This window comes from Chiloscyllium plagiosum, unplaced genomic scaffold, assembly GCF_037043375.1.
Source record: "Chiloscyllium plagiosum isolate Xiang-an unplaced genomic scaffold, Cpla_swu_hap1 HiC_scaffold_14, whole genome shotgun sequence".
Lineage (NCBI taxonomy): Eukaryota > Metazoa > Chordata > Chondrichthyes > Orectolobiformes > Hemiscylliidae > Chiloscyllium > Chiloscyllium plagiosum.
In genome coordinates, this window is record NW_028270152.1 from 4,384,972 (window position 1) to 4,407,633 (window position 22,662).

General features: G+C 44.9%; 2 protein-coding genes across 4 annotated transcripts in view; one reads left to right on the forward strand and one right to left on the reverse strand.

Annotated features, from left to right (window-relative positions):
* Window positions 1-21,498, reverse strand: part of xpc (xeroderma pigmentosum, complementation group C) — a 49,097-nt gene extending 27,599 nt beyond the window's left edge. The window contains exons 1-7 of one of the 3 annotated variants that reach the window (XM_087994048.1): window positions 21,218-21,498; window positions 12,315-12,525; window positions 11,575-11,666; window positions 10,497-10,617; window positions 8,372-8,456; window positions 5,753-5,910; window positions 4,779-4,899 (exon numbers count right to left, since the gene is read on the reverse strand). In XM_087994048.1, coding sequence (XP_087850174.1) covers window positions 4,779-4,899; window positions 5,753-5,910; window positions 8,372-8,456; window positions 10,497-10,617; window positions 11,575-11,666; window positions 12,315-12,525; window positions 21,218-21,335 — 906 coding nt within the window. In that variant the 5' untranslated portion in view covers window positions 21,336-21,498. The remainder of the gene's footprint in view (window positions 1-4,778; window positions 4,900-5,752; window positions 5,911-8,371; window positions 8,457-10,496; window positions 10,618-11,574; window positions 11,667-12,314; window positions 12,526-21,217) is intronic. The other 2 variants (XM_043707558.2, XM_087994049.1) reach the window with 2 other exon arrangements.
* A 161-nt stretch (window positions 21,499-21,659) lies between these two features.
* The window catches only part of lsm3 (LSM3 homolog, U6 small nuclear RNA and mRNA degradation associated), a 214,417-nt gene continuing 213,414 nt past the window's right edge, over window positions 21,660-22,662 (forward strand). The window contains exon 1 of the mRNA XM_043707562.2: window positions 21,660-21,702. Within this exon, the coding sequence (XP_043563497.1) occupies window positions 21,673-21,702 (30 nt within the window). The 5' untranslated portion in view covers window positions 21,660-21,672. The remainder of the gene's footprint in view (window positions 21,703-22,662) is intronic.

Here is a 22,662-nt window from a genome sequence, read left to right on the forward strand (position 1 = left end):
AAGAAGGCATATGGCGTCCTGGCTTTTATTGGTAGAGGAATTGAGTTCCGGAGTCCTGAGATCATGTTGCAGTTGTATAAGACTCTGGTGCGGCCGCACCTGGAGTATTGTGTGCAGTTTTGGTCGCCATACTATAGGAAGGATGTGGAGGCACTGGAACGGGTGCAGAGGAGGTTTACCAGGATGTTGCCTGGTATGGTAGGAAGATCATATGAGGAAAGGCTGAGGCACTTGGGGTTGTTATCATTGGAGAAAAGAAGGTTTAGGGGTGACTTGATAGAGGTGTACAAAATGATTAGGGGTTTAGATAGGGTTGACCGTGAGAACCTTTTTCCACGCATGGAGTCAGCTATTACAAGGGGGCATAGCTTTAAATTAAGGGGGGGTAGGTATAGGACAGATGTTAGGGGTAGATTCTTTACTCAGCAAGTCGTGAGTTCATGGAATGCCCCTGCCAGTAGCAGTGGTGGACGCTCCCTCTTTATGGGCATTTAAGTGGGCATTGGATAGGCATATGGAGGATAGTGGGCTAGTGTAGGTTAGGTGGGCTTTGATCGGCGCAACATCGAGGGCCAAAGGGCCTGTACTGCGCTGTATTCTTCTATGTTCTATAGGAGCAGGAGTAGGCCATTTCAGCCATTGAGAGCGTGCTCTGCCATTCAATGGCTTTAGAGGGTTACAAGGTAGCTAGGACGGAACTGAAGAATGGATTTAGGAGAGCTAGAAGGGAAGAAGAAAAAGCTTTAGTGGGTAGGATTAAGGAAAACCCCAAGGCATTCTACTCTTATGTGAGGAACAGGAGGATGGCCTGAGTGAGGGTAGGGTCGACCCGGGATAGTGGAGGGAACTTGCGCCTGGAGTTGGAGGAGGTAGAGGAGGTCCTTAATGCTTCAGTATTCACTACTGAGAGGGATCTTGACATTTCTGAGGACAGTGTGAAACAGGCTGACAAGCTAGGACAGGTTGATGTTAGGAAGGAGACGGTGCTGAAAATTTTGAAAAACATAAGGATAGATAAATCCCCTGGGCCAAGCGGAATATAGAGCAGCAGGTCAGGCAACATCAAAGGAGTAGGACAATCAACGTTTCGGGCATAAGCCCTTCTTCCCGAAACATCGATTCTCCTACTCCTTTGATGCTGCCTGACTTGCTGTGCTTTTCCAGCAACACATTTTTAAGCTCTGTTCTCCAGCATCTGCAGTCCTCACTTTCTCCCAGGCAGGATATATCCTAGGTTACTACAGGAAGTGATGGAAGAGAGTACTGCCAGATGATTGGAGGTTGGCAAACATTAAACCCTTGTTCAAGAAAGGGAATGGGATAATCCTGGTAATTACAGACCAGCCAGTCATTCCTGATGAAGGGCTTTTGCCCGAAACGTCGATTTTCCTGCTCCTCAGATGCTGCCTGAACTGCTGTGCTTTTCCAGCACCATTCTAATCCAGAATCTGCTTTCCAGCATCTGTAGTCATTATTTTTACCCAGACTTACGTCAAGGTGGGCAAAGTATTGGAGCGGACTCTGAGAGACATGCTTTATGATTACTTGGAAAACCATGTAGTTTGATTAGAGATAGCATGGCTTTGTGAGGGGCAGGTCATACCTCACACATCTTACTGAATTCTTTGAGGATGTGGTAAAACATGTTGATGAAGGTAGAGCACTGGATGTGGTACACATGGATTTTAGCAAGACATTTAATAAAGTTCCCCATGGTGTGCTTATTCAGAAAGAGGAGGCATGGAATACAGGGAAACCTGTCTGTCTGGATACAGAATTGGCTGACCTATAGAAGACTTGGTAGGTTGGAAGTATTCAGTCTGGAGCTCGGTGACCTGTAGTTTAGATTAGATTAGATTAGATTACTTACAGTCTGGAAACAGGCCCTTCGGCCCAACAATTCCACACCGACCCGCCGAAGCGCAACCCACCCATACTCCTATATTTACCCCTTACCTAACACTACGAGCAATTTAGCATGGCCAATTCACCTGACCTGCACATCTTTGGACTGTGGGAGGAAACCGGAGCACCCGGAGGAAACCCACGCAGACACGGGGAGAACGTGCAAACTCCACACAGTCAGTCACCTGAGGTGGGAATTGAACCCGGGTCTCTGGCGCTGTGAGGCAGCAGTGCTAACCACTGTGCCACCGTGCCGCCCGTAGTGTTCCACAGGGATCGGTTGTGGGACATCTGCTGATTGTGATTTTTATTAATGACTTGGATAAGGAAGTGGAAGGGTGTGTTAGTAAGTTTGCCGATGACGAGAAGGTTGGTGGAGTTGTGGATAGTGTGGTGGGCTGTTGTAGATTGCAACAAGACATTGACAGGATGCAGAGCTGGGCTGAGAAGTGGCAGGTGGAGTTCAACCTGGAAAAGTGTGAAGTGATTCACTTTGGAAGGTCAAATTAGATTTCAGGGTTAAAGTCAGGATTCTTAGCAGTGTGGAGGAACAGAGGGATCTTGGGTCCATGTCCATAGATCCCTCAAAGTTGCCACCCAGATTGAGGTTGTTAAGCAGGCATATGGTGTGTTGGCTTTCATTAGCAGGAGGAATGAATTTAAGAGCCACGAGGTTATGCTGCAGGTCCATGGAGACATGATTAGACCATACTTGGAATATTGTGTTCAGTTCGGGTCTCCTCATTATGGGAAAGATGTGGAGGCTTTAGAGATAGTGCAGAAGAGAATTACCAGGATGCTTCCTGGACTGGAGGGCATATCTTATGAAGGAATGTTGAATGAGATAGGGCTTTTCTCATTGGAGTGAAGAAGGATGAGAGGTGACTTGATAGAGGTGTACAAGATGATGAGAGGCATAGATTAGTACAACAAAGGGTTTGTAGGTTAGTCTGATCTTCAAGTTGGATCAAAGGCCGGCACAACACTGAGATCCGAAAGGCCTGTACTGTGCTGTACTGTTCTATGTTCAATATGATGATGGCTGATCATTGAGCTCAATACCCCAATCCTGCCCTCTCACATCACCCTGAACCCTTTAGCCAGGAGAGCTTTATCTAACTCCCTGAAAATACGTAATGTTTTAGCCTCAACTACTTTCTGTGGTAGGGAATTCCTCAGGCTCACCACTCACTGGGTGAAGAAATTTCTCCTTATCTCAGTCCGAGATGGTTTATCCTTTAACGATGACCCCGGTTTCTGGACTCCTCAAACACGAAGAACATCCTTCCTGCATCTAACCTGTTAGAATTTTATAGGTTTCTAAGAGATCCCCCTTCATTCTTCTAAACTCCAGTGAATGCAATCCTAACTGAATCAATTTCTCCTCATATCAGTCCTGCCATCCCAGGGACCAGCCTGGTAAACCTTCACTGACCTCCTTCTGCAGCAACAACATTATTCCTCAGATAAGGAGACCAAAACTGTATACAATACCCCAGGTGTGGCCGCACCAATGCCCTGTATAACTGCAGCAAGACATAAAACAAAGAACTACGGATGCTAGAAATATGGAACAAAACATAAATTATTGGAGAGATCTACAGGTCAAGCAGCATCTTCGGAAAGAAAGCAGAGTCAACAGTTCAAGTCCAGTGACCCTTCTTCAGAAATGTTTCTGCTGAGTTTCTCTATCAATTTCTGTTTTTGTTGCAGCAAGACACTCTTTTTAACTGCACTCAAACTCTCTCAGTACGAAGGCCAACATAGATTGCCTTCTCTAACCACCTTCTTAACCACATTGGTCTGGAGTCACATATAGGCCAGGCTGGGTATGGACATATTTCCTATTCAATGAGGTGTGTTTAATGAAAATCAATGATCGGTCACTGGATTATTTGAACAGAGGCCAGTATCCTGTCACCAAGTCACCCTTTATTAACATGTGCACAGTACGTGGACTCTGACCAGCCAGATCAGAGCCAGTCCCTAGAATGAGTAGACTCTCTGACAATTCTGTTTATTTATTTTTTCTTTTCATCCTTTTCATTCTTTTTTATCCCCTACACTACCACCCAACAGCAATAGTGCTTATTTTTCTCCTGTTTTATCTGTCAGCCAGGGTTCCCTGATTGGCTCAGGTTAACAACCCCAATCAAGGATCTCAGTAAATAAGATCCATCTGGCCCTCGTTCCAATCACTACCGGCATCATTGTTGAGACTTGCTTTCAATTTTGCATGTTATTGATTTATTAGGGGAGGCTGTGACATAGTGGTAACACCACTGGACGAGTAATCCACAGTCCCAAGGTAATATTCTGGGGACACGGGTTCAAATCCAACCATGACACATGGTGAAAATTTGAATTTAATTTAAAATAAAATCTGGAAGTAAAAATCTAGCCTAATGGTGATCACGTAACCACCGTCAATTAAAAATCCATCTGCTTCACTAATATCCTTTCAGGAAGGAACGCTGTAGTCTATACCCAGTCAGAGCTAACTCCAGACCCACAGCAAAGTGGTTGATCCCTAACTGCCCCACCCCCCCAAGACGTGTTCAGCTTTTTTAGCCATTAAACTCCTCTGATGGGGTTTGAACATTTTTACTCAGCCTTAGCATTATTAATCTAGTGATATCACCACTACACCATCATTATCCTTAAATAAGTTCAGCATAATCTCCCTGCTCTTGTCCTCTATGCCATTAATTATGAGGCCTAGAATACTGGGTAGGCTGATGGAGGAGGAGGAGAAGGTTAAGGGGCAGGAACGGGTCAAAGAGCCAGTGAGTCCAATTCATTTTGGACCCTGTTGAAGTGCATAGTCCAGGGAGATCAGAGATTCACCATTGCCAGTCACAGAAAATACACACATGAACCATTTCCTGCTCGCTCCTTGTGGAACGGCTGCCGAATCTCCTCTTCAGCACCGCAGACAGAGAGTCCGCCTCATCGTTGGGGAGAGAAGTGTCAATCTCAAACGATGACACAAACCTGCAAATGGAAGAGAAGAGAGACCATAGATACTGAGCAGCGACACCAGAGGAACGAAGCTAAAGTGAAACCCTTGTTCTCCCATCTCAGACCGAACACCTCACAGAGTCCAATTTGTTTCTATTCATGAAAGAGAAGGAGCAACGTTCCCTCTAAGCTGCACAGTGCTGCTCAGAGAGCCCTTGGAGACCCACATAGCCACAGGAAAGTTTATATTCAATTTGATTTATTACTGTCACATGTACAGAGGTACAGCGAAAAGTGTTATCTTACATGCTTTATAGGCAGAAGGAACAGAGGAGGCCATTCAGCCCCTTAAGCTCCTACCTCTATTTAATTCAAACATGGTCAATCTATATTTGCAACTCCATTAATCCAACTGTCGAATCATATCCACAATGCCCACCTATCTCCTTTGTCAATTTTTTCCTAATCTCAACAAGTTTTTGAGGAGTGTCCTGAGTTTCCATTGGTTCAATATCACAGTGGGAGGAGGGATATTCACTAACAGGAGAAATGGATTTGACAGGAACCAAGTGTGTTAAAATGCTTATTAGTAAAAACGTTCATCACACCAAACCTCAGTATAACCAGTCACGTATTGAGTAAAAATCCCTCAAATATTAAAATTCTTAAATCCATTTACAAATCCCTCATGAGCCTTGTTGCTCCCTATCTCACTGCGTTCTGCCAGGTCCACAATTCTCTGTGATGTCTGGGAAATTCCGATCCAGGTTTTGAGTATCACCAATCAATCCCTTCACCTCACTCCTTTGCTCTTCTCCTTTTAACTTTAAACGCAAGCCTTTGGTTAACTTGGGAGGTGACAGGAAGGCCACTCTCATTGACTTACCAGTTGAGCAGTTTAGAGATGTATGGAATTTCTACACGGCCAGCTGGCACCTTGGCAAGTGTGGCAGGTACCAGGGACAGCGCCAAGGCCTGAAGCTCTGGTTCATTGCACATCCTATTCCGGAACATACCGTTAGCCAACAGACACAGAAGGTGCACCTGCAGAAAGAACAACAATCAAAACATAGTGAGAAAATTCATAAAGGGATGAGCAGGTAGGGAAAGAGTTAAGTTTAGGGTTGCTTGACAAAGGCTCAACTAGCATGACTTTGACCAGATAAGAACTTGCAGTAAACAGCGAGATGCTGGAGGCAAGGGTAGTGGTTTAACGAGGTAAAGAAATCCATTGTGTAATGCCAAATGACTTAATCTTTACTGTTGATGCTTGCTGATTGTAATGGTCATCCAATCAATATAGACATTGCCTTATTTGGATGCTACTCTCTGTAAGTGACTATATTATTCCTTAAGAATCTGCTGTTCGACAGAAGACCGAGAACTCATGTATTTGTGGACATGGGCGATTGCTCTCTCGACATGGCTTGGAATAAAGGTAAAGAAGGTAGCGCCATATTGAGTCTTGGAGTGTTTGCTTCGACTGATATGGCAATATGGAAATGGGACAACAATAGGAACAAAGAACAGGAGCTAAGCCATTCAGCCCTTCAAGCCTGATCCACCAGTCAATGGGATCATGGTTGATCTGTGGCCTAACTCCAGACAACTGCTTTGGCCCATTTCCATTAATACCTTCGCTTAACAAAAAGAAAATCTCTCTCAGATGTAAAAACTGATTCAGCATCCACTGCTACTTGTGGAGGAGAGTTCTTTGTAGCATCTCTCTCGAACGGTCTGGCCCTAATTCTCAGACTGTGCCCTCTAGTTCCAGAATCCCAAACCAATGGAAATGGTTTATCTTTATCTTTGTCTACCCTGCCTTTTACTGTTAATATCCTGAAAACTTTGATCAGATCATTTCTTAACCTTCAAAATTCTAGAGAAAACAGGCCTAATTTGTATAATCTCTCCTGATAACTTAACCCCTGAAGTTCAGGTATCATTCCTGTAAACCTACATTGTATTCCCTCCAAGGTGAGTATATCCTTCCTAAGGTGTGGTGCCCTGATTTTCTCTCAGTACTCAGTACACAGTAAAATATTAAAGACTGCCAGTGCAAGAATAGGCACAACATAACGATTATAGTTTAAAAAAAAAGCTATTTGTCTCATCCAGTCTTTCAGTGCTCCTCCAGCCCTATCACCATATTCCTTTCTCCCTGGTGTATTTATCCAGCTTCCTCTTAAATGTTTCAACACTATCCTGTCCACCCGCTTCCTCTGGGAGTGAGGTCCACATTCTCCCCACTCTCCAGGTGAAGAGGGTGCTCCTGAATTTCCAGTTCATTACTGACTAAATAACATTTATGGCTCCTGATTCTGGTCTCCTCACAAGTGGAAAGATTGTCTCTGTATTTACTCTATCAGACCCTCTCAGTAATGGATAAAGCACTGGCATCCTCAGCCATGGATTGTCCCATCTGGGGTGAAGTCAGAGGACGACTTGGACTGAAGGGTCTGTTTCCATGCTGTACATCTCTAAGTAAAGGAATTCCAATCATCATTGTCAATATTCTCTTTTCAAGAGAAAAGAGCCCCAACTTGTTCAATCCTTCCAGAAGATTATATAATGATACAGCAGAGATGCACAATGGGCTGAGGACACTGTATGAACAGACAAAGTAGGAATGGTGAGAGTATGCTATACGATCCCTTGAGCGTACAGCATCATTTAACAGATTCATGACTGATCTCATTGTGGCCTCAACTCTACTTCCTGCAAACCCCAATATGCTTTGGTTCATTGTTCATCACAAGCTAACATATTCTGGGTATTGGTATAGATAGCAGGTTAGTCCCAATTCCCCATCGCAGAGTAAGATTACCCTCCCCATTAAGCCCTTATCCAATTGTCTTTTGAAAATTATTGTTGAATCTGCTTCCAATATCTTGCCACAGCACACACTACAACTCACTGCATAAGTAAATATTTCCTCATGTACACTCCAGCTGTTTTGAGAATTCTCTTCGATCTGTGCCTATCTGGTTACAGATCCTCCTGCCATTGGAAACAGTCACTCTGCACTTGGGCTCTCTGTTATTCCAATGACAATTCCTTGATCTGACAATAAATTATGGCCAGCCAGCAATACCCACTTTCCATAGTTTTTAAAATTTGTTTTTAATTCACTCATGAGATGTGGGCATCACTGGCTGGGCCAGCATTTATTGTCCATCCCTAGTTGCTTTTGAGAAGGAGGTAGTGAGCTGCCTTCTTGAACCACTGCAGCCTAGGTGCCATAGGTACATCCCCAATGCCCTTAGGGAGGGAGTTCCAGAAGTTTGATCCAGTGACAGTGAAGGAACGATGATTTATTTCAAAGTTAGGGCTTGGAGGGGAACTTGCAGGGGGTGGTGTTCAGTTGAAAGAACGCAGGCCAAAGGTTAAGGTTAGTTCCTCTGAGTGAGCCAAATATTTACAGATCAAGTCACTTTGCAAATCCCAAAAGTTCATTGTTAAAGTTCCAAATGTAAAGCACCATATCCTAGGTTCATGCACACACCTTGTGAATGTCAATGCGGAGGTTCCGAGTAAAACGGTTTATCATCCGACGTAGGTAATCCTCAAACTGAAGCTCTCTCTTCTCTCTGTACAGAATGAAACAGCGGACGTTTAGCATTACAGGACAAAACAAGGTTGGAAGTTTGATTCACCTATATAGGTAAAATCACAGAAAGCTCGCTCTTGCATTTCTATAGCACCTTTCACAGCCAGAGGTTTGCTCCACTGAAAGTGCAGCCATCATGTTGTAATATATAAGCAACACAGCAGCCAATCTGCACACAGCAAGCTCCCACAAACTCCATTGTGATAACGACCAGGTAATAAGAATATAAGAAATAGAAACTGGAGTAGGCCATTCAGCCCTTCAAGCCTGTCCTGGTATTCACCAAGATCATGGCTGATCTGCCCCATGTCTCAACTCCTCCTTTGTTCCAGCTCAGCATAATGAAGTAACACTTTAGTGATATTGGTGAAGGGATAAAGGTTGGTCCCTTGCTCTTCAAACTAATGGCCCTTGTTTCATTTACAGCCTCCCTACTGGGCAGACCGGTGTTTTTTTTTGGAGAGATGGGGTTGGTTGGTGGTGTTGAGATAGGAAGATGGAGTTAAACATCTCACTGAACACGTGGTTGTGCAGTGTGAACCCAGAGCCTTGTTGATCAGAGAAACAGTTAAAATCATTAACGGTTGAAGCAGGTGCATGTATTGAATGGGCTGTTCCGTGCAGAAGTCTGCATTTTCTCTGTTTAGTGTGTACCCTGCCTTGTCATGTCTCAGCAAAACAGTTGGAGTAATGGCCCAGAGTCATAGAGATCTACAGCACAGAAAAAGACCCTTTGGCCCATCATGTCCATGCCAGTCAAAAACAACCACCTAACTGGGCCCAAAGGCCTGTCTGTCTTGGTAATGCAAGTGCACACCTAAATAATTCTTAAATGTGATGAGGATTTCAGCCATCCAGCTTTCCAGGCAGTGAGTTCCACATTTCTACTAGCCTCTGGGTAAAAAAGGTTTTTCCAACATCCCCACTAAACATCCTGGCCCTTACCTTAAATCTATGCCCTGACAGTCATTGATCACTCCATCAGAGGTAAAAATTCCTTCCTGTCCACTCTGTCTATGCCCCATATAATTTTGTTCCCATCTCAAACATGACCCCCTCAGCCTTCTTTACTCTAAGGAAAACAACCCTAATCTGTCCAATCTCTCCAGCCCAGGGAACATTGCACTTAAATGCTGGCCCAGCATTTATTACCTATCCCTAGTTGCCCCTTGAGAAGGTGGGGTGAGCTGCCTTCTTGAACTGCTGCAGTCCAAATGCAGTTGGTATACCCATAATGCCCTTAGTTTCTGGATTTTGACCCAGAGACACTGAAGAAATGGCGATATATTTCCAAGTCATGGTGGGGAGTGGCTTGAAGGGGAACGATTAAAAGTAATGGAGAACACAGCCTTTGTCCTTCTAGATGGAAGTGTCATGAGTTTTGAAGGTGTACAGGAGGAATGTGGGATCACCCATGATGGTGGAGCAGTTGAGGGGCCGAATGGCATGTTTCAGTTCCTATTGCTTTTGGTCTTATTTCCACTCTCTTTTGTGTGAAGTCCTACCTGACATCACTCCTGAACAACCTGATTTAATTTGAACATTGTAGCCCTTGTTCTGGACTCCCCCTGCTGAAATACAACAGCTGACAGTGCTGTATTTTATCAATACCGGCCCCTGCAGTGGGCAGTGGAGGCTGTCATTGTCTGATATAATCTAAAAAGATGCCCGAGACCTAATGGAATGAGGGAACAGATGACAGATATATTAGGTAACAGTTTTTTTTAAACTGGGTGTGAATTGATTGTATAAATAAGGGGAGCTAGTAGTCAGTGTGATGTATATTTATAGAATGCAGTTAACAGAAATAAAACTTTCACATAAATGAGTGGATTCAGTTATCTTCTCATGTACAACAGGGAGAGCCAGATTTCTGTCTGGTGTGTTTACAGGGCGCGACTTCAGCTCAAGATGTTCTGACTCAGAGAGAGTGCTACCCCACAAGGTGAAAAAGCAGCTGACAGGCTAAATTCTGATAATGACAGCAGTAAATTTGAAAAAGTGATTATTGGTCACAGACCTGCTCTCCCTCTTCTTGGCATGTGCTGGACTTTCAATTTCAATCTCGAGTGGTTTTGCAGGGACGGTGGGTTCAGGAAAGGGAGAAGCAGATGGTTCTTCTGGCATAGAGGTCTGGAGCTCTGTCAGAGGTGGGAAAGAAAAGGATGATTAAATTCTGAGATACTTCATATCACTGGGCAGTCATTCAACATCAGTTAATGACTCAAGAACTTCAAGCAATGTTCACCTAAATGAACATGACTGTAAAACCATATTACCCCTCACTGACAGAAAGTAGGACAGTAGCAGCATCAAACACTCACAGGACAGATACATCACAGGGTTAGACACAGACTAAAGCTTCCTCTACTTGTCCCCATAAAACACTCCCAGGAGAGGGGCAGCACAATTTAGATACAGCATAAAGCTGCCTCTACACCATTCCTACCGGACCCTCTCAGGACAGGGGCAGCACAGAGTTAGATACAGAGTAAAGCTCCCTCTGCTCTTTTAAACAGACAGGTCATCTCCCTTGACACTATATCCATGAAATATTCTCAATGCTGCATGTGGTTACATACAGAGTAAAGCTCCCTCTGCACTGTACTCATTAAACACTCCCAGGACTGGAAGAACATAGAGTTAGATACAGAGCAAAACTCCCCGTACTCTCAAACAGAAAGGAAAGCTTTCTCAACACCTCCCCCATCAAACACACCAGGAGAAGGACAGCATGAAGTTTAGATACAGAATAAATCTCCTCTATACTGTCACCATCAAACACTCCTAGGATGGGTTTAGATCCAGTATAAAGCTCCCTATACACGTTTTTCTTTGAAACTGCATGCAAAGCTTCCTCTACTCTTCCAAACTAAAAGTAAAGCCTCCTTTATGTTGCCCTCCTCAAACACACCCTGGACAGGGGCAGCACAAGGTTAGATATGGAGTAAAGCTCCCTCTAATCACTTCACCTAGAAGTTACACTTCGGGACAGGTTAAGAAATGTACTGCAAATTGAAACCATGTTGAACGCCGAGAGATTTATTTGGCGGGTCAGGTAAAATTACATCGTATTAGTCTGTGATACCATTTGTTACCTTCCACTTCCTCCCACTCATCTTCACTGTCCTCTGTACTGTCTCCTTCCTGGGAACTACTTTCTTTCTGCTGCTTTGCTGGTTCCATCAACCTGAGGGAATTTTGGAGAATAAATACAATTAGCTCCAGGAGATTGAGAGAGAGAGAGAAAGTGACAGGTTCTGTCACCTGCATCTGCTAAATGTTTCACTCTGGGCTGATAGTGGTGCTGTTAAAATAAGCCTCATTGTTTGAAACTTAAGCTCTCATATAATAAGTGAGGGAAAGCCAATGCTGTAGATAGAATACTGGACTATCACTGATTTTATTTTAGATGATTTCCCTCCATGCAATAAATGACTTACATAAAAAAAAAGAACTGCAGTTGCGAGAAATCTTAAACAAAGCAATGAATGAATTGCCTGGAAGATAGAAATTCAATTGATTTAAACCCCGAATTTAGAGACATTTCAACACCGATGAATTACTTAGGTCAACATTCTTTGCAGTTCTTCATCCCACTATTAGTTCAATCTGCTCCGTAAGAGATATTGAAAGCGTTGAGCTGAAAGTGCTCCTCTATCTTACTGAAACAGAACAGGGAGCTCATGCTCCACACACCGAGTCTCAGAGAGGTCTGGCACAGTTATTCACCAATGCCTCCCAGAATTATAACTGCTACAGTTCTATTCACGTAGTGTTATGGCACAGGAGGCCACCATTTGACCCGTCAAGTCTGCCCACTCTCAGAAAGGCTTACCTGCCAGAGGTGGGTACAGCCTGCTGTATCTCTTTGCTGCCGCCTTCTTTGACTGAAGAGCATCTTTTTCTCTCCCTGGCTTTCGGCAGTTTCTTTCCTCTGGTGCTCTTACCTTGAGGGGTCAGGCTGACACCTGCCTTTGCTACGCCCCTTCCACGATGTTTAGATTTTGCCAGAGGCTTTTCAGGTTCAAAATCCTGGCTGTCATCATCTGTTCATCAAGGGAAAGAGGAGGAGATGTCAGGGTGCATTAAAAGATCAGATGTCCTAGCACGTGGCTGTTGCAGGTCAAATGGAAGTAGTGGAACATAGCCATTAAACCACTGGAATAACTCCAGAGAGGCTGGTATCCCATCACCATTCACCCTTCACATATGCATGCACAGTACTTGACACTGATCCAGCTCCGTCAGAGCCAGCTCTTAGAGTGAACAGAACCTCTGACACTTCTGTCCTTATCTGTCAGCCACAGCCCCTAATTGGGGCTGTTAACCTGGTCCAATCAGGGAACTCATACTCTATGAGGTCCACCGGACTGACCTCATTATAACTACCCAAACCTACTGTACTTCCCCAGTCCCTGCATACACAGGAACAGCCTAGTGAACTTTCTCTGGACTGCCTTTAAAGCCATTATATCTTTTTTTAGATATGGGGACCAAAACTGTTCACAGTAATTTTTTTAAGTGGGGAAAACTGACTTATCCAGCAGCCCTCATTTCTCTCCACCCTCTCTCTGCACCAGCTCCGTTCAAAATGGAGGTTTTCCCACTTAAAAAAGGGACTCACCTCGAGAGTCGGGCCTCCATTTTGAACAGAGCAGCAAGGAGAGAGGGCAGAGAGAAATGAAGGCTGCCGGGAAGTTGTTAATTGGGCGAGATCTAAACCAGAGACCCTACACCGCAGGGCCGCCCTCCCACCCACCTCCTCTAACCTTATAAGAGTTCGTAAACTCAGTAGATTTTCTCTCTTTTTTCTTCTCTTCCCTGTTTAGCCCAGTGTGGGCTTTCAGATTAGCCCGGTATGGCTGACAGGGTAGTTGCATGTTCCTTCTGCAGAATGTGGCAGGTGAGAGAAAAAACACATGTCTCTGCCAACCACATCTGCAGGAAGTGGGCAGCACGGCGACACAGTGGTTAGCACTGTTGCCTCACAGCGCCAGAGACCTGGGTTCAATTCCCACCTCAGGCGACTGACTGTGTGGAGTTTGCATATTCTCCCCGTGTCTGCGTGGGTTTCCTCTGGGTGCTCCGGTTTCCTCCCACAGTCCAAAAATGTGCAGGTTAGGTGAATTGGCCATGCTAAATTGCCCGTAGTGTTAGGTGAAGGGGATTGGGTCTGGGTGGGTTGCGCTTCGGCGGGTCGGTGTGGACTTGTTGGGCCGAAGGGCCTGTTTCCACACTGTAAATAATCTAACCTAATCTAATCTCTCTAAGTGCACCCAACTCCAGCTCCTTGAAAACTGAGTTAGGGAACTGGAGCTGGATGAACTACGGATCATCCGGGAGGCTGATGGAGAAATTGAGAGGATATACAGGGAGGTGGTCACTCCCCAGACACAGGATAAGAACAGCTGGGTTACTGTCAGGGGGAGGAATGGGAAGCAACAGATACAGCAGGGATCTCCTGTGGCTGTTCCCCTCAGCAATAAGTATAGCAATTTGGATATTGCTGGTGGGGACAGCCTACCAGGGGAAAGCCATAGTTGTCAGGTCTCTGGCACTGTGGCTCAGAAGGGAAGGGAGGGAAAATAGAAAAGGGATAGTGGTAGGGGTCTCATTAGTTAGATGGATTGACAGGAGATTGTGTGGTCAGGAACGGGACTCCCAGAAGGTATGTTGCCTCCCTGGTGCCAGGGTCCGGGATGTCACCGATCAGGTTTACAGGATTATGAAGGGATGGGTGAGCGGCCAGAAATCGTGGTACATATTGGCACCAATGATATAGCCAGGAAAGGGATTGAGGATCTGAAAAGTGACTACAGAGAGTTAGGTTGGAAGCTGAAGAGCAGGACGAGTAGAGTAGTGATCTCAGGTTTGCTACCGGCACCACGAGATAGTGAGGTGAGGAACAGTCAGTGAGTGCAGCTGAACACATAGCTGCGAGGCTGGTGCAGGAGGGAGGGCTTCAGATACCTAGACCATTGGGATGCCTTCTGGGGAAGGTGGGACCTGTACATGAAGGACGGGTAGCACCTGAACTAGAGGAGCAAAAATGTCCTGGATAGGAGATTTGTTTGTGTGGTTTGGGAGTGTTTAAACTAGTTTGGCAGTGGGGTGGGAATCAGAGCTACATATGAGAGGGGCATAGTTGTACATGGGACAGTGACAGGATGTAGTGAATCTATCGGGAAGGTTTCTCATGCGGTGAAACAAAGGGATCGCTTAAAGTGTATCTGCTTTAATGCAAGGAGCGTCAGAAATAAGAGTGATGAACTTAGAGCATGGATCAGTCCTTGGGGCTATGGTGCTGCGGCCATAATGGAGACATGGATTTCACAGGGGCAGGAATGGTTGCTGGATGTTCCAGGGTTTAGAACTTTTAAAAAGTACAGGGAGGGTGGAAAAAAAAGGGGGGGGGTATATCATTGCTAATCTGAGAGTGCATCACAGCTACAGAAACGAAGGTTATTGAGGAAGGTTTGTCTATTGAGTCAGTATGGGTGGAAGTTAGGAACAGCAAGGGAACAGCCACCTCATTGGGGGTCTGTAGAAAACCCCCAAATAGCAGTAGGGAGATTGAAGAACTGATAGGCCGGCAGATTTTGGAAAGGAGCAGTTACCAAGGGAAGATATTTAATTGGGGCAAAGGGAGTTATGACGCTATCAGACAGGAGTTGGGAAGTACAGGCTGGGAGCAATTGTTCCACAGAAAGGGCACAGCAGACATGTGGAGACTGTTTAAGGAGCAATTGTTGCGAGTGATGCACAAATTTGTTCCTCTGAGACAGGTAAAAAGGGGTAAGATTAAGGAACCTTGGATGATGAGAACAGAGGAGCTTCTTGTCAAAAAGAAGAAGGCAGCTTACGTGAGGTGAAGGAAGCAAGGATCTAGCACAGCTTTAGAGGATTACAGGTTTACTAGAAAGGAGCTCAGAAATGGACTGAGGGGAGCCAGGATGGGGTACGATAAAAGCTTGGCAGGAAGGATTAGGGAGAACCCAAAGGCATTTTACTCATACGTGAGGAATAAGAGAATGATCAGGGAGAAGGTAGAGCCGGTCAGGGATAGCGTAGGAACTTGTGCATGGAGTCTGAGCAGATAGGGGAAGCCCTAAATGAGTTTTTTGCTTTGGTTTTCACCACGGAAAGGGACCTTGTTGTGAATGAGAACTTTGAGGAGACAGGCTTGAACAGATCACGATTGATGAAGTTGATGTGCTGGAAATTTTGCCAAACATTAAGATTGATAAGTCCCCAGGGCCAGACCAGATTGATCCTCGGCTGCTCCTGGAAGCGAGAAAGGAGGTTGCTAAGCCGCTGGTGAAGATCTTTGCTTCCTCACTCTCCACAGGAGTTGAACTGGAGGATTGGAGGGAGGTGAATTTTGTTCCTCTTCTCAAGAAGGGGAATAGGGAAATCCCTGGCAATTATAGACCAGTCAGTCTTACGTCTGTGGTCAGCAAGGTTTTGGAAAGAATTCTGAGGGATAGGATTTAGGACTATTTAGAAAAGCATAGCGTGATTAAAGGCAGTCAGCATGGCTTTGTGAGGGGCAGGTCATGCCTCACAAATCTTATTGAGTTCATTGAGGAGGTGATGAGACAGGTCGACGAAGGTCGAGCAATGGATGTGGTGTATATGGATTTCAGCAAGGCATTTGATAAGGTTTCCCATCGTAGGCTCATTCATAAAGTCAAGAAGTATGGGATAAGGGGATATTTGGCTGTCTGGATTCAGAATTGGTTGGCTGTAAGAAGGCAGAGAGTGGTTGTAGATGGAAAGTATTCTGCCTGGAGGTCAGTGGTGAGTGGTGTCCCGCAGAGCTCTGTTTTTGGACCTCTGCTCTTTGTAGTTTTTCTAAATGACTTGGATGAGGAAGTTGAGGGGTGGGTTAGTATATATGCTGATGACACAAAGGTTGGAGTTGCCGTTGGTAGTATGGAGGGTTATCGCAGGCTGTAATGTGACACAGACAGGATGCAGAGCTAGGCTGAGAAATGGCAGATGGAGTTCAACCTGGATAAATGCAAAGTGATGCATTTTGGAAGGTCGAACGTGAATGCTGAATATAGGATTAAAGACAGGATTCTTGGCAGTGTGGAGGAACAGAGGGATCTGGGTGTTCAAGTATATAGATCCCTCAAAGTTGCCACCGAAGTGGATAGTGTTGTTAAGAAAGCATATGGTGTTTTGGCTTACATTATCAGGGGGATCGAGTTGAAGAGCCGCAAGGTTTTGCTGCAGCTCTGCAAGACCCTGGTGAGACAACACTTGGAATATTGTGTCCAGTTCCGGTCGCCCTACTACAGGAAAGATGTGGATGCTTTGGAGAGAGTGCAAAGAAGATTTACCAGAATGCTGCCTGGACTGGAGGGCTTGTCTTTTGAAGAGAGGTTGACTAAGCTTGGACTTTTCTCTCTGGAGAGGAGGAGGAAGAGAGGTGACCTGATTGAGGTATACAAGGTAATGAGTGGAATAGATAGTCAATAGCTAGGGACTTATCCCCAGGGCAGAACTGATTGGCACAAGGGGTCATAGTTTTAAGATATTAGGAGGAAGGTATAGAGGAGACGTCAGAGTTAGGTCCTTTACACACAGAGTTGTGAATGTATGGAATGCTTTGCCAGTGGTGGTGGTGGAAGTAGTGTCATTAGGGACATTTAAGCGACTGCTGGATATACTTATGGACAGCAGTGAATTGAGAGTTGCATAGGTTAGGTAATTTTATTTTAGATTAGGAATAATCCTTGGCATACCATCGTGCGCTGAAGGGGCCTGTTCTGTGCTGTACCTTTCCAAGTTCTATGTTAGCTGTGGTCTAACTAGTGCTTTGGCATAACTTTTATACTCCATTTGCTTTCCCTATTGTCCACTGAACTTGGACATTTGCTTTTTGTGATCCATGGATGAGGGCTCCCAAATTCTTCTGCTCTACTGCTTTCTGCAGCCTTTCTCCACTTAAATAATATTCAGCTCCTCTATACTTCCTGCCAGAGGGGTTAGATCTCTTCAGGAACTCCAAATGAACATCTTTATCTTGACAGCGTTAAGAATGCAGAACTCACTACCACAAGGAGTTGGAGTGAGGTGGACAGTAGAGATATGTTTAAGGGGGAAGCTGGATTAACATTTGAGTGAGAAAGGATTGGAGCATTAAGGGAGGAAAGAGGCTCCTGATATCAAAAATGCTGGTTGAGACAATTGGCCCATCCTCTGAGTTCTAAATTTGTTGTCAATCTATCAAATACACACGTGAATATCAGTCTTGTCACTCCACCTGGTAGAAATTCACACCTGGCAGAGTCTCAGAATGTCTCATGGTGCTCAGATTGAGAATTTACTCACCCAGTCTTGGCCAAGTCTGTGGAACTTTGTTCTTTACATGGTTTAATGAAATTGTCATGATGTGGAGTCGTTGGTATTGGCCTGTTGGTGCGTCAGAAGTCACATGACACCAGGCTACAGTCCGACAGATTTATTTTAATCACAAGCTTTCGGAGCGCTGCTCCATCAGGTGAAGTGGCAAGGGAGCAGTGCTCCAAAAGCTTGTGATTTCAAATAAACCTGTTGGACTTCTCAGCTGGTGTTGTGTGACTTCTGACAATGAAATTCTGAACAAAGAACAAAATAAAAACACTCTATTGCATTCATATATCAGCTTTTATGTGACAATCTTAGTGGGCATCACTCTCACTGGAGTCAGAGGGCCATGCGTTTATGTCCTATTCCAAAGGTTTGAGCACAGAATCTTCCAGTGACGTTATCAATGCAGTACTGAAGGACTGCTGCACCATAGGAGGTCAGGTCGTTTGGGTGATGTAATAAACTGCGGCCCTGCCTGCTGAATTGGACATAAAAGAAATTATGGTCACCCGTTTGAAGAGGAGTAACAGAGCTCTCGCCTGTGTCCTGGTCAATATCTACTCGTCAATTAACATTACTAAAATAGATGATTCCGTCATTATCACATCACTGTTTGTGAGAGCTTGCCGTGTAAAATTCAACTGCTGCATTTCCTACATTAAAAAGGTAAAGTCACCTTATTCTCAGAGGACCAAGGTTACCATGAAGGACTGAAAATGTGTTGCTGGAAAAGCGCAGCAGGTCAGGCAGCATCCAAGGAGCAGGAGAATTGACGTTTCGGGCATGAGCCCTTCTTCAGGAATGATGAAAATGTGCCCAGCAGACTAAGATAAAAAACTTTTACCATGAAGGACTCTTCTTCTCAGCCAGTGCAGGGATTGAACCCACTCCAATGACATCACTCTACATCACAAACCAGCTGTCCAGCAACTGAGCTGATCAACCACCCCATTTCCTAAATTACAGTGGCAGCTACATACTAAATCCCTTTATTGGCTATATTATAACATCTCACTATAAAATGATAGAAAAGTTACAGCTAAGACAGAGGCCATTTGCCCATAGTATATGTGCTGGCTCTCTCAAGAGCAACTCACCTAGTACCACACTCCATTCTTTCCCCCATAGCTTTGCACATTTTTCCCGTTCAGATAATGATTAAATTCCCTTTTATATTAGCTATCAGCCTTTTTTTTTACTTTTGCTGTGAACTTTTTATATTCAACCTGCTTCTCACTTGTATTATCAACCTGCTATCTATCATCTGTTCTTTTTCTGTTTCAGCTTACTCAGTTACATCACCCAGGGAACTCTGGATTGTTTATCCTACCTTTCCCCCTCTGCAGAATATAATCTTGACTGTACTGAAGCTGTCTCCTCTTTAAAGTTAAAAATCACACACATGAGGTTATAGTCCAACAGGTTTATTTGGAAGCACCCGTTGGACTATAACCTGGTGTTGTGTGATTTTTAGCTTTGTCCACCCCAGTCCAACACCAGTTCCTCCACATCGTCTTTAAAGGCTGTTCTTCCATAACTGTTTTGCCTGCCAACCTTCAATTCCAATTTACTTGGGCTAGATCCTTTCCGAACTCACTGAAATTGATTGTCTACTATCTTTACTCTGCCGCTGATACAAATTGAATTGAATTAGCTTTATTATCACGTGCATTCAAATGAGCGCAAACAAAAGTATGTAATGTCACCACTTTGGCGCCATCTTATGTATGGGTACCAAGGTACAGATACTTAAGTGTATTCTGTATTGCAGACTTGAAAGCATAATAAATAAAAGTTCAGCATAAGAATAAATACATTTTTTAAAGAAGTACTCGAATTATTGTCTTTTCATCAAGTGTATGCCAGCACAGAGTCTCCAGACCACCTGGGCCACATAAAACTAATGATAAAACAATCACTGTCCCTAAATGTTGCATCTCCATCTGCAAGTTCCCCTCCAAGCCACTCACAATCAGATTTAGAAATATATTGCCATTCCTCCAGTGTCCCAGTCAAAATCTTGGAATTCCCTCCCAAATAAGCAATGAGAGTCTACCTACAGCACATGGGCTACAACAGTTCAAGAAGGTAGCTCACCACCACCAGCTCAAGGGCAATTAGGATGGGCAATAAATACTGGTCCAGCAGCAATGGCTGCATCCCATAAATGAATTTTATAAAGTCCTCCTTTAATAAAATTGAATGCAACTCATTCCCCAGAACCACACCCACCAATGCTTTTTTATTTTGTCTGAGGACAGATTGATGCAGAACAAAAATGCTTAGGTTTGTTCTTGTGGCCACACATTGTAGCCCACCCATAGACTCCATTTATACTTCTTGTTGCCATGGAAAGGCTGCCAACATCATCAAAGACCCCTCCCACCTGGTAATGCTTTCTTCCAAACTCTTCTGTCAGGCAGAAAATATAGAAGCTTGAATAGATTTACCAATAAGTTCAAGGACAGTTCCTGATGTTATCAGACTGCTGAATGGGCCTAACTTCAAATAATGTTAATCTTGGTAATGTCAATCTTGCTTTTGCACATCTCCTGTGCAGTCGTAACCTCGTATACCTCACTTTGTCTTAGCAACCTATGATCTGTATGATTTTTTTTGCTATGATCTGCCTGTACTACTCACAAAACAAAACTTTTCACTGTACTTAGATATGTGACGACAATAAATCAAATCAAAATCAAAGATAGCCTCCAACCAGATTGCACATTATTTTTAATCAAACTGTTTGGACATGTAGTGACACTCCTGCAGGGCAGGTTGGACTTGCATACGGATATTCATGGAGGGGTCACAAGAACCCTTAGCCACTTCTTTCTACGCTTTGGACAAAAGCTATCTCCATCTATATTTAGATGATTAAAAACACCAGTATCTCTGGGCTATAAGTTTCTGAACCAATTCAATCTTCTACTATATTAAAACCAAGAACTGCAGATGCTGAAGATCTGCAACAACAGATATTACTGAAGAAACTCAGCTGGCCTGGCCACATCAATGGAGAGAAAGCAGAGTTAACATTTGGAGTCCAGTGTTCTGAAGAACACTTATTGGACTCGAAATGTTAACTCGGTTTCTCTCTACACAAAGATGCCAGCCCTGCTGAGCTTCTCCAGCAATTTCTCATTTGCTTCAATCTTCTACTACCTCAAGGCCATGAAAAGTGCTGTACAAATGTAATAAATTTCTCAGGGAGGTGCCAAAGTAATTACAGCTAATGACCATCACTGCTCTGACAGATAAGAAAGGTTTGAATGGATGGCAGAGACTGATTGCATTGCATTTGGTTACTACAGTGTTTGTGAATTAGTCACTGCAAACTCTGCACAAAGAGGAAAAGCAACTTTGAGAGATAATTACCAGGAGGCAGCTGTTTTGCACAGTTCACTGGGCACTCTTTGACAGTTTTAGTTCTGCTGCTGTCCTTCTTCAGCCTTTTGCAGTCAGCCTGGGTTGTTGACCCTTTCCTTTTGACCATGCTCGAGCCTGCTCTGTAACTTTAGATGGGGCAGAGTCAATCTCAGACGTTCTCCGGCGGCTGTTATAAAACAGAATTTATATAACAGCAGCTTCCCCCGGAAGGCGAGGGTCAGAGGGAAGGGAGGGGGGTGGATGTCTCTGCTGCTGCTGTGCACTGATCCCACACACCTTCCCGCCGCAGCGCGCGTGCGCCGCCGCCCAGCTCCCTCATCTCCTCCCCGCCGCTAGGGGTCGCGGCGGCGGGAGGACTGAATCTCCCGAGCGACCGCCACCAGCAGCCCCAGCCCCACCCCCCCCTCCGCCTCAATTCGCATGCGCAGGGCACTGTCACCCGGATGCAAACCATGGCGGAGGAGGGAGATCAGGTAAAAAAAAACCCGGGATAGATAGAGCGAGAAAAAAAAAGAAAATGAAATGAAAGGAATAAAGGGAGCGGTAGGGAGGAGAAAAGAAAGGAATAAAGGGAGGGAGAGTGGGGTAGGAAAGGGGGGAGAGAGAGAATGGGGGAGGGAAGGTAGGGGAGAGAGAGAGAGAGAGAGAGAGAGAGAGAGATTGATTGGGGAGAAGGAATAGAGCAGAGGGAGTGAGGGAGTGAGTAGGGGATTGGAGGGTAGGGTAGGACAGGACAGGACAGGACAGGAGGGAGAGATAGAGGGATGTGGGTGGAATGGGGAGAGAAAGAGGGAAGTGGAGGGAGAGAACTGAGTGTGTGGGTTGCAGGGTATGAGGGTGAGGGGAGGGATTAGCAACAAATAGAGGAGCATGGGGGTAGGTGAGATGGAGGAGGCAAAGGCACTCAGGAGGTGGACTGGGGGTGGGGTGAGAGTGGGCGTGATACAGGGATTGTGGGCAATAGAATGTAGGAGAGCGTGGGAAAGGGAGTCAGAGTATGAGTCCTGTCCAGGCTCTGTGATGGGAGTCGGTGAAAAAGAGAGGGGGAATAATGCAGTTTGTATAGTTAGAGTCAGAGGTGTACAGAACGGAAACAGATCCTTCGGTCAAACCCGTCCATGCCGACCGGATATCCCAACCCAATCTAGTCCCACCTGCCAGCACCCGGCCCATATCCCTCCAAATCCTTCCTATTCATATACCCATCCAAATGCCTCTTAAATGTTGCAAATGTACCAGCCTCCACCACATCCTGTGGTAGCTCATTCAATACATGTACCACCCTCTGCGTGAAAAAGTTGCCCCTTAGGTCTCTTTTATATCTTTCCCCTCTCACCCTAAACCTATGCCCTCTAGTTCTGGACTTCCCAACCCTAGGGAAAAGACTTTGCCTGTTTATCCTATCCATGGAGTTTAATTCAGATAAATGTGAA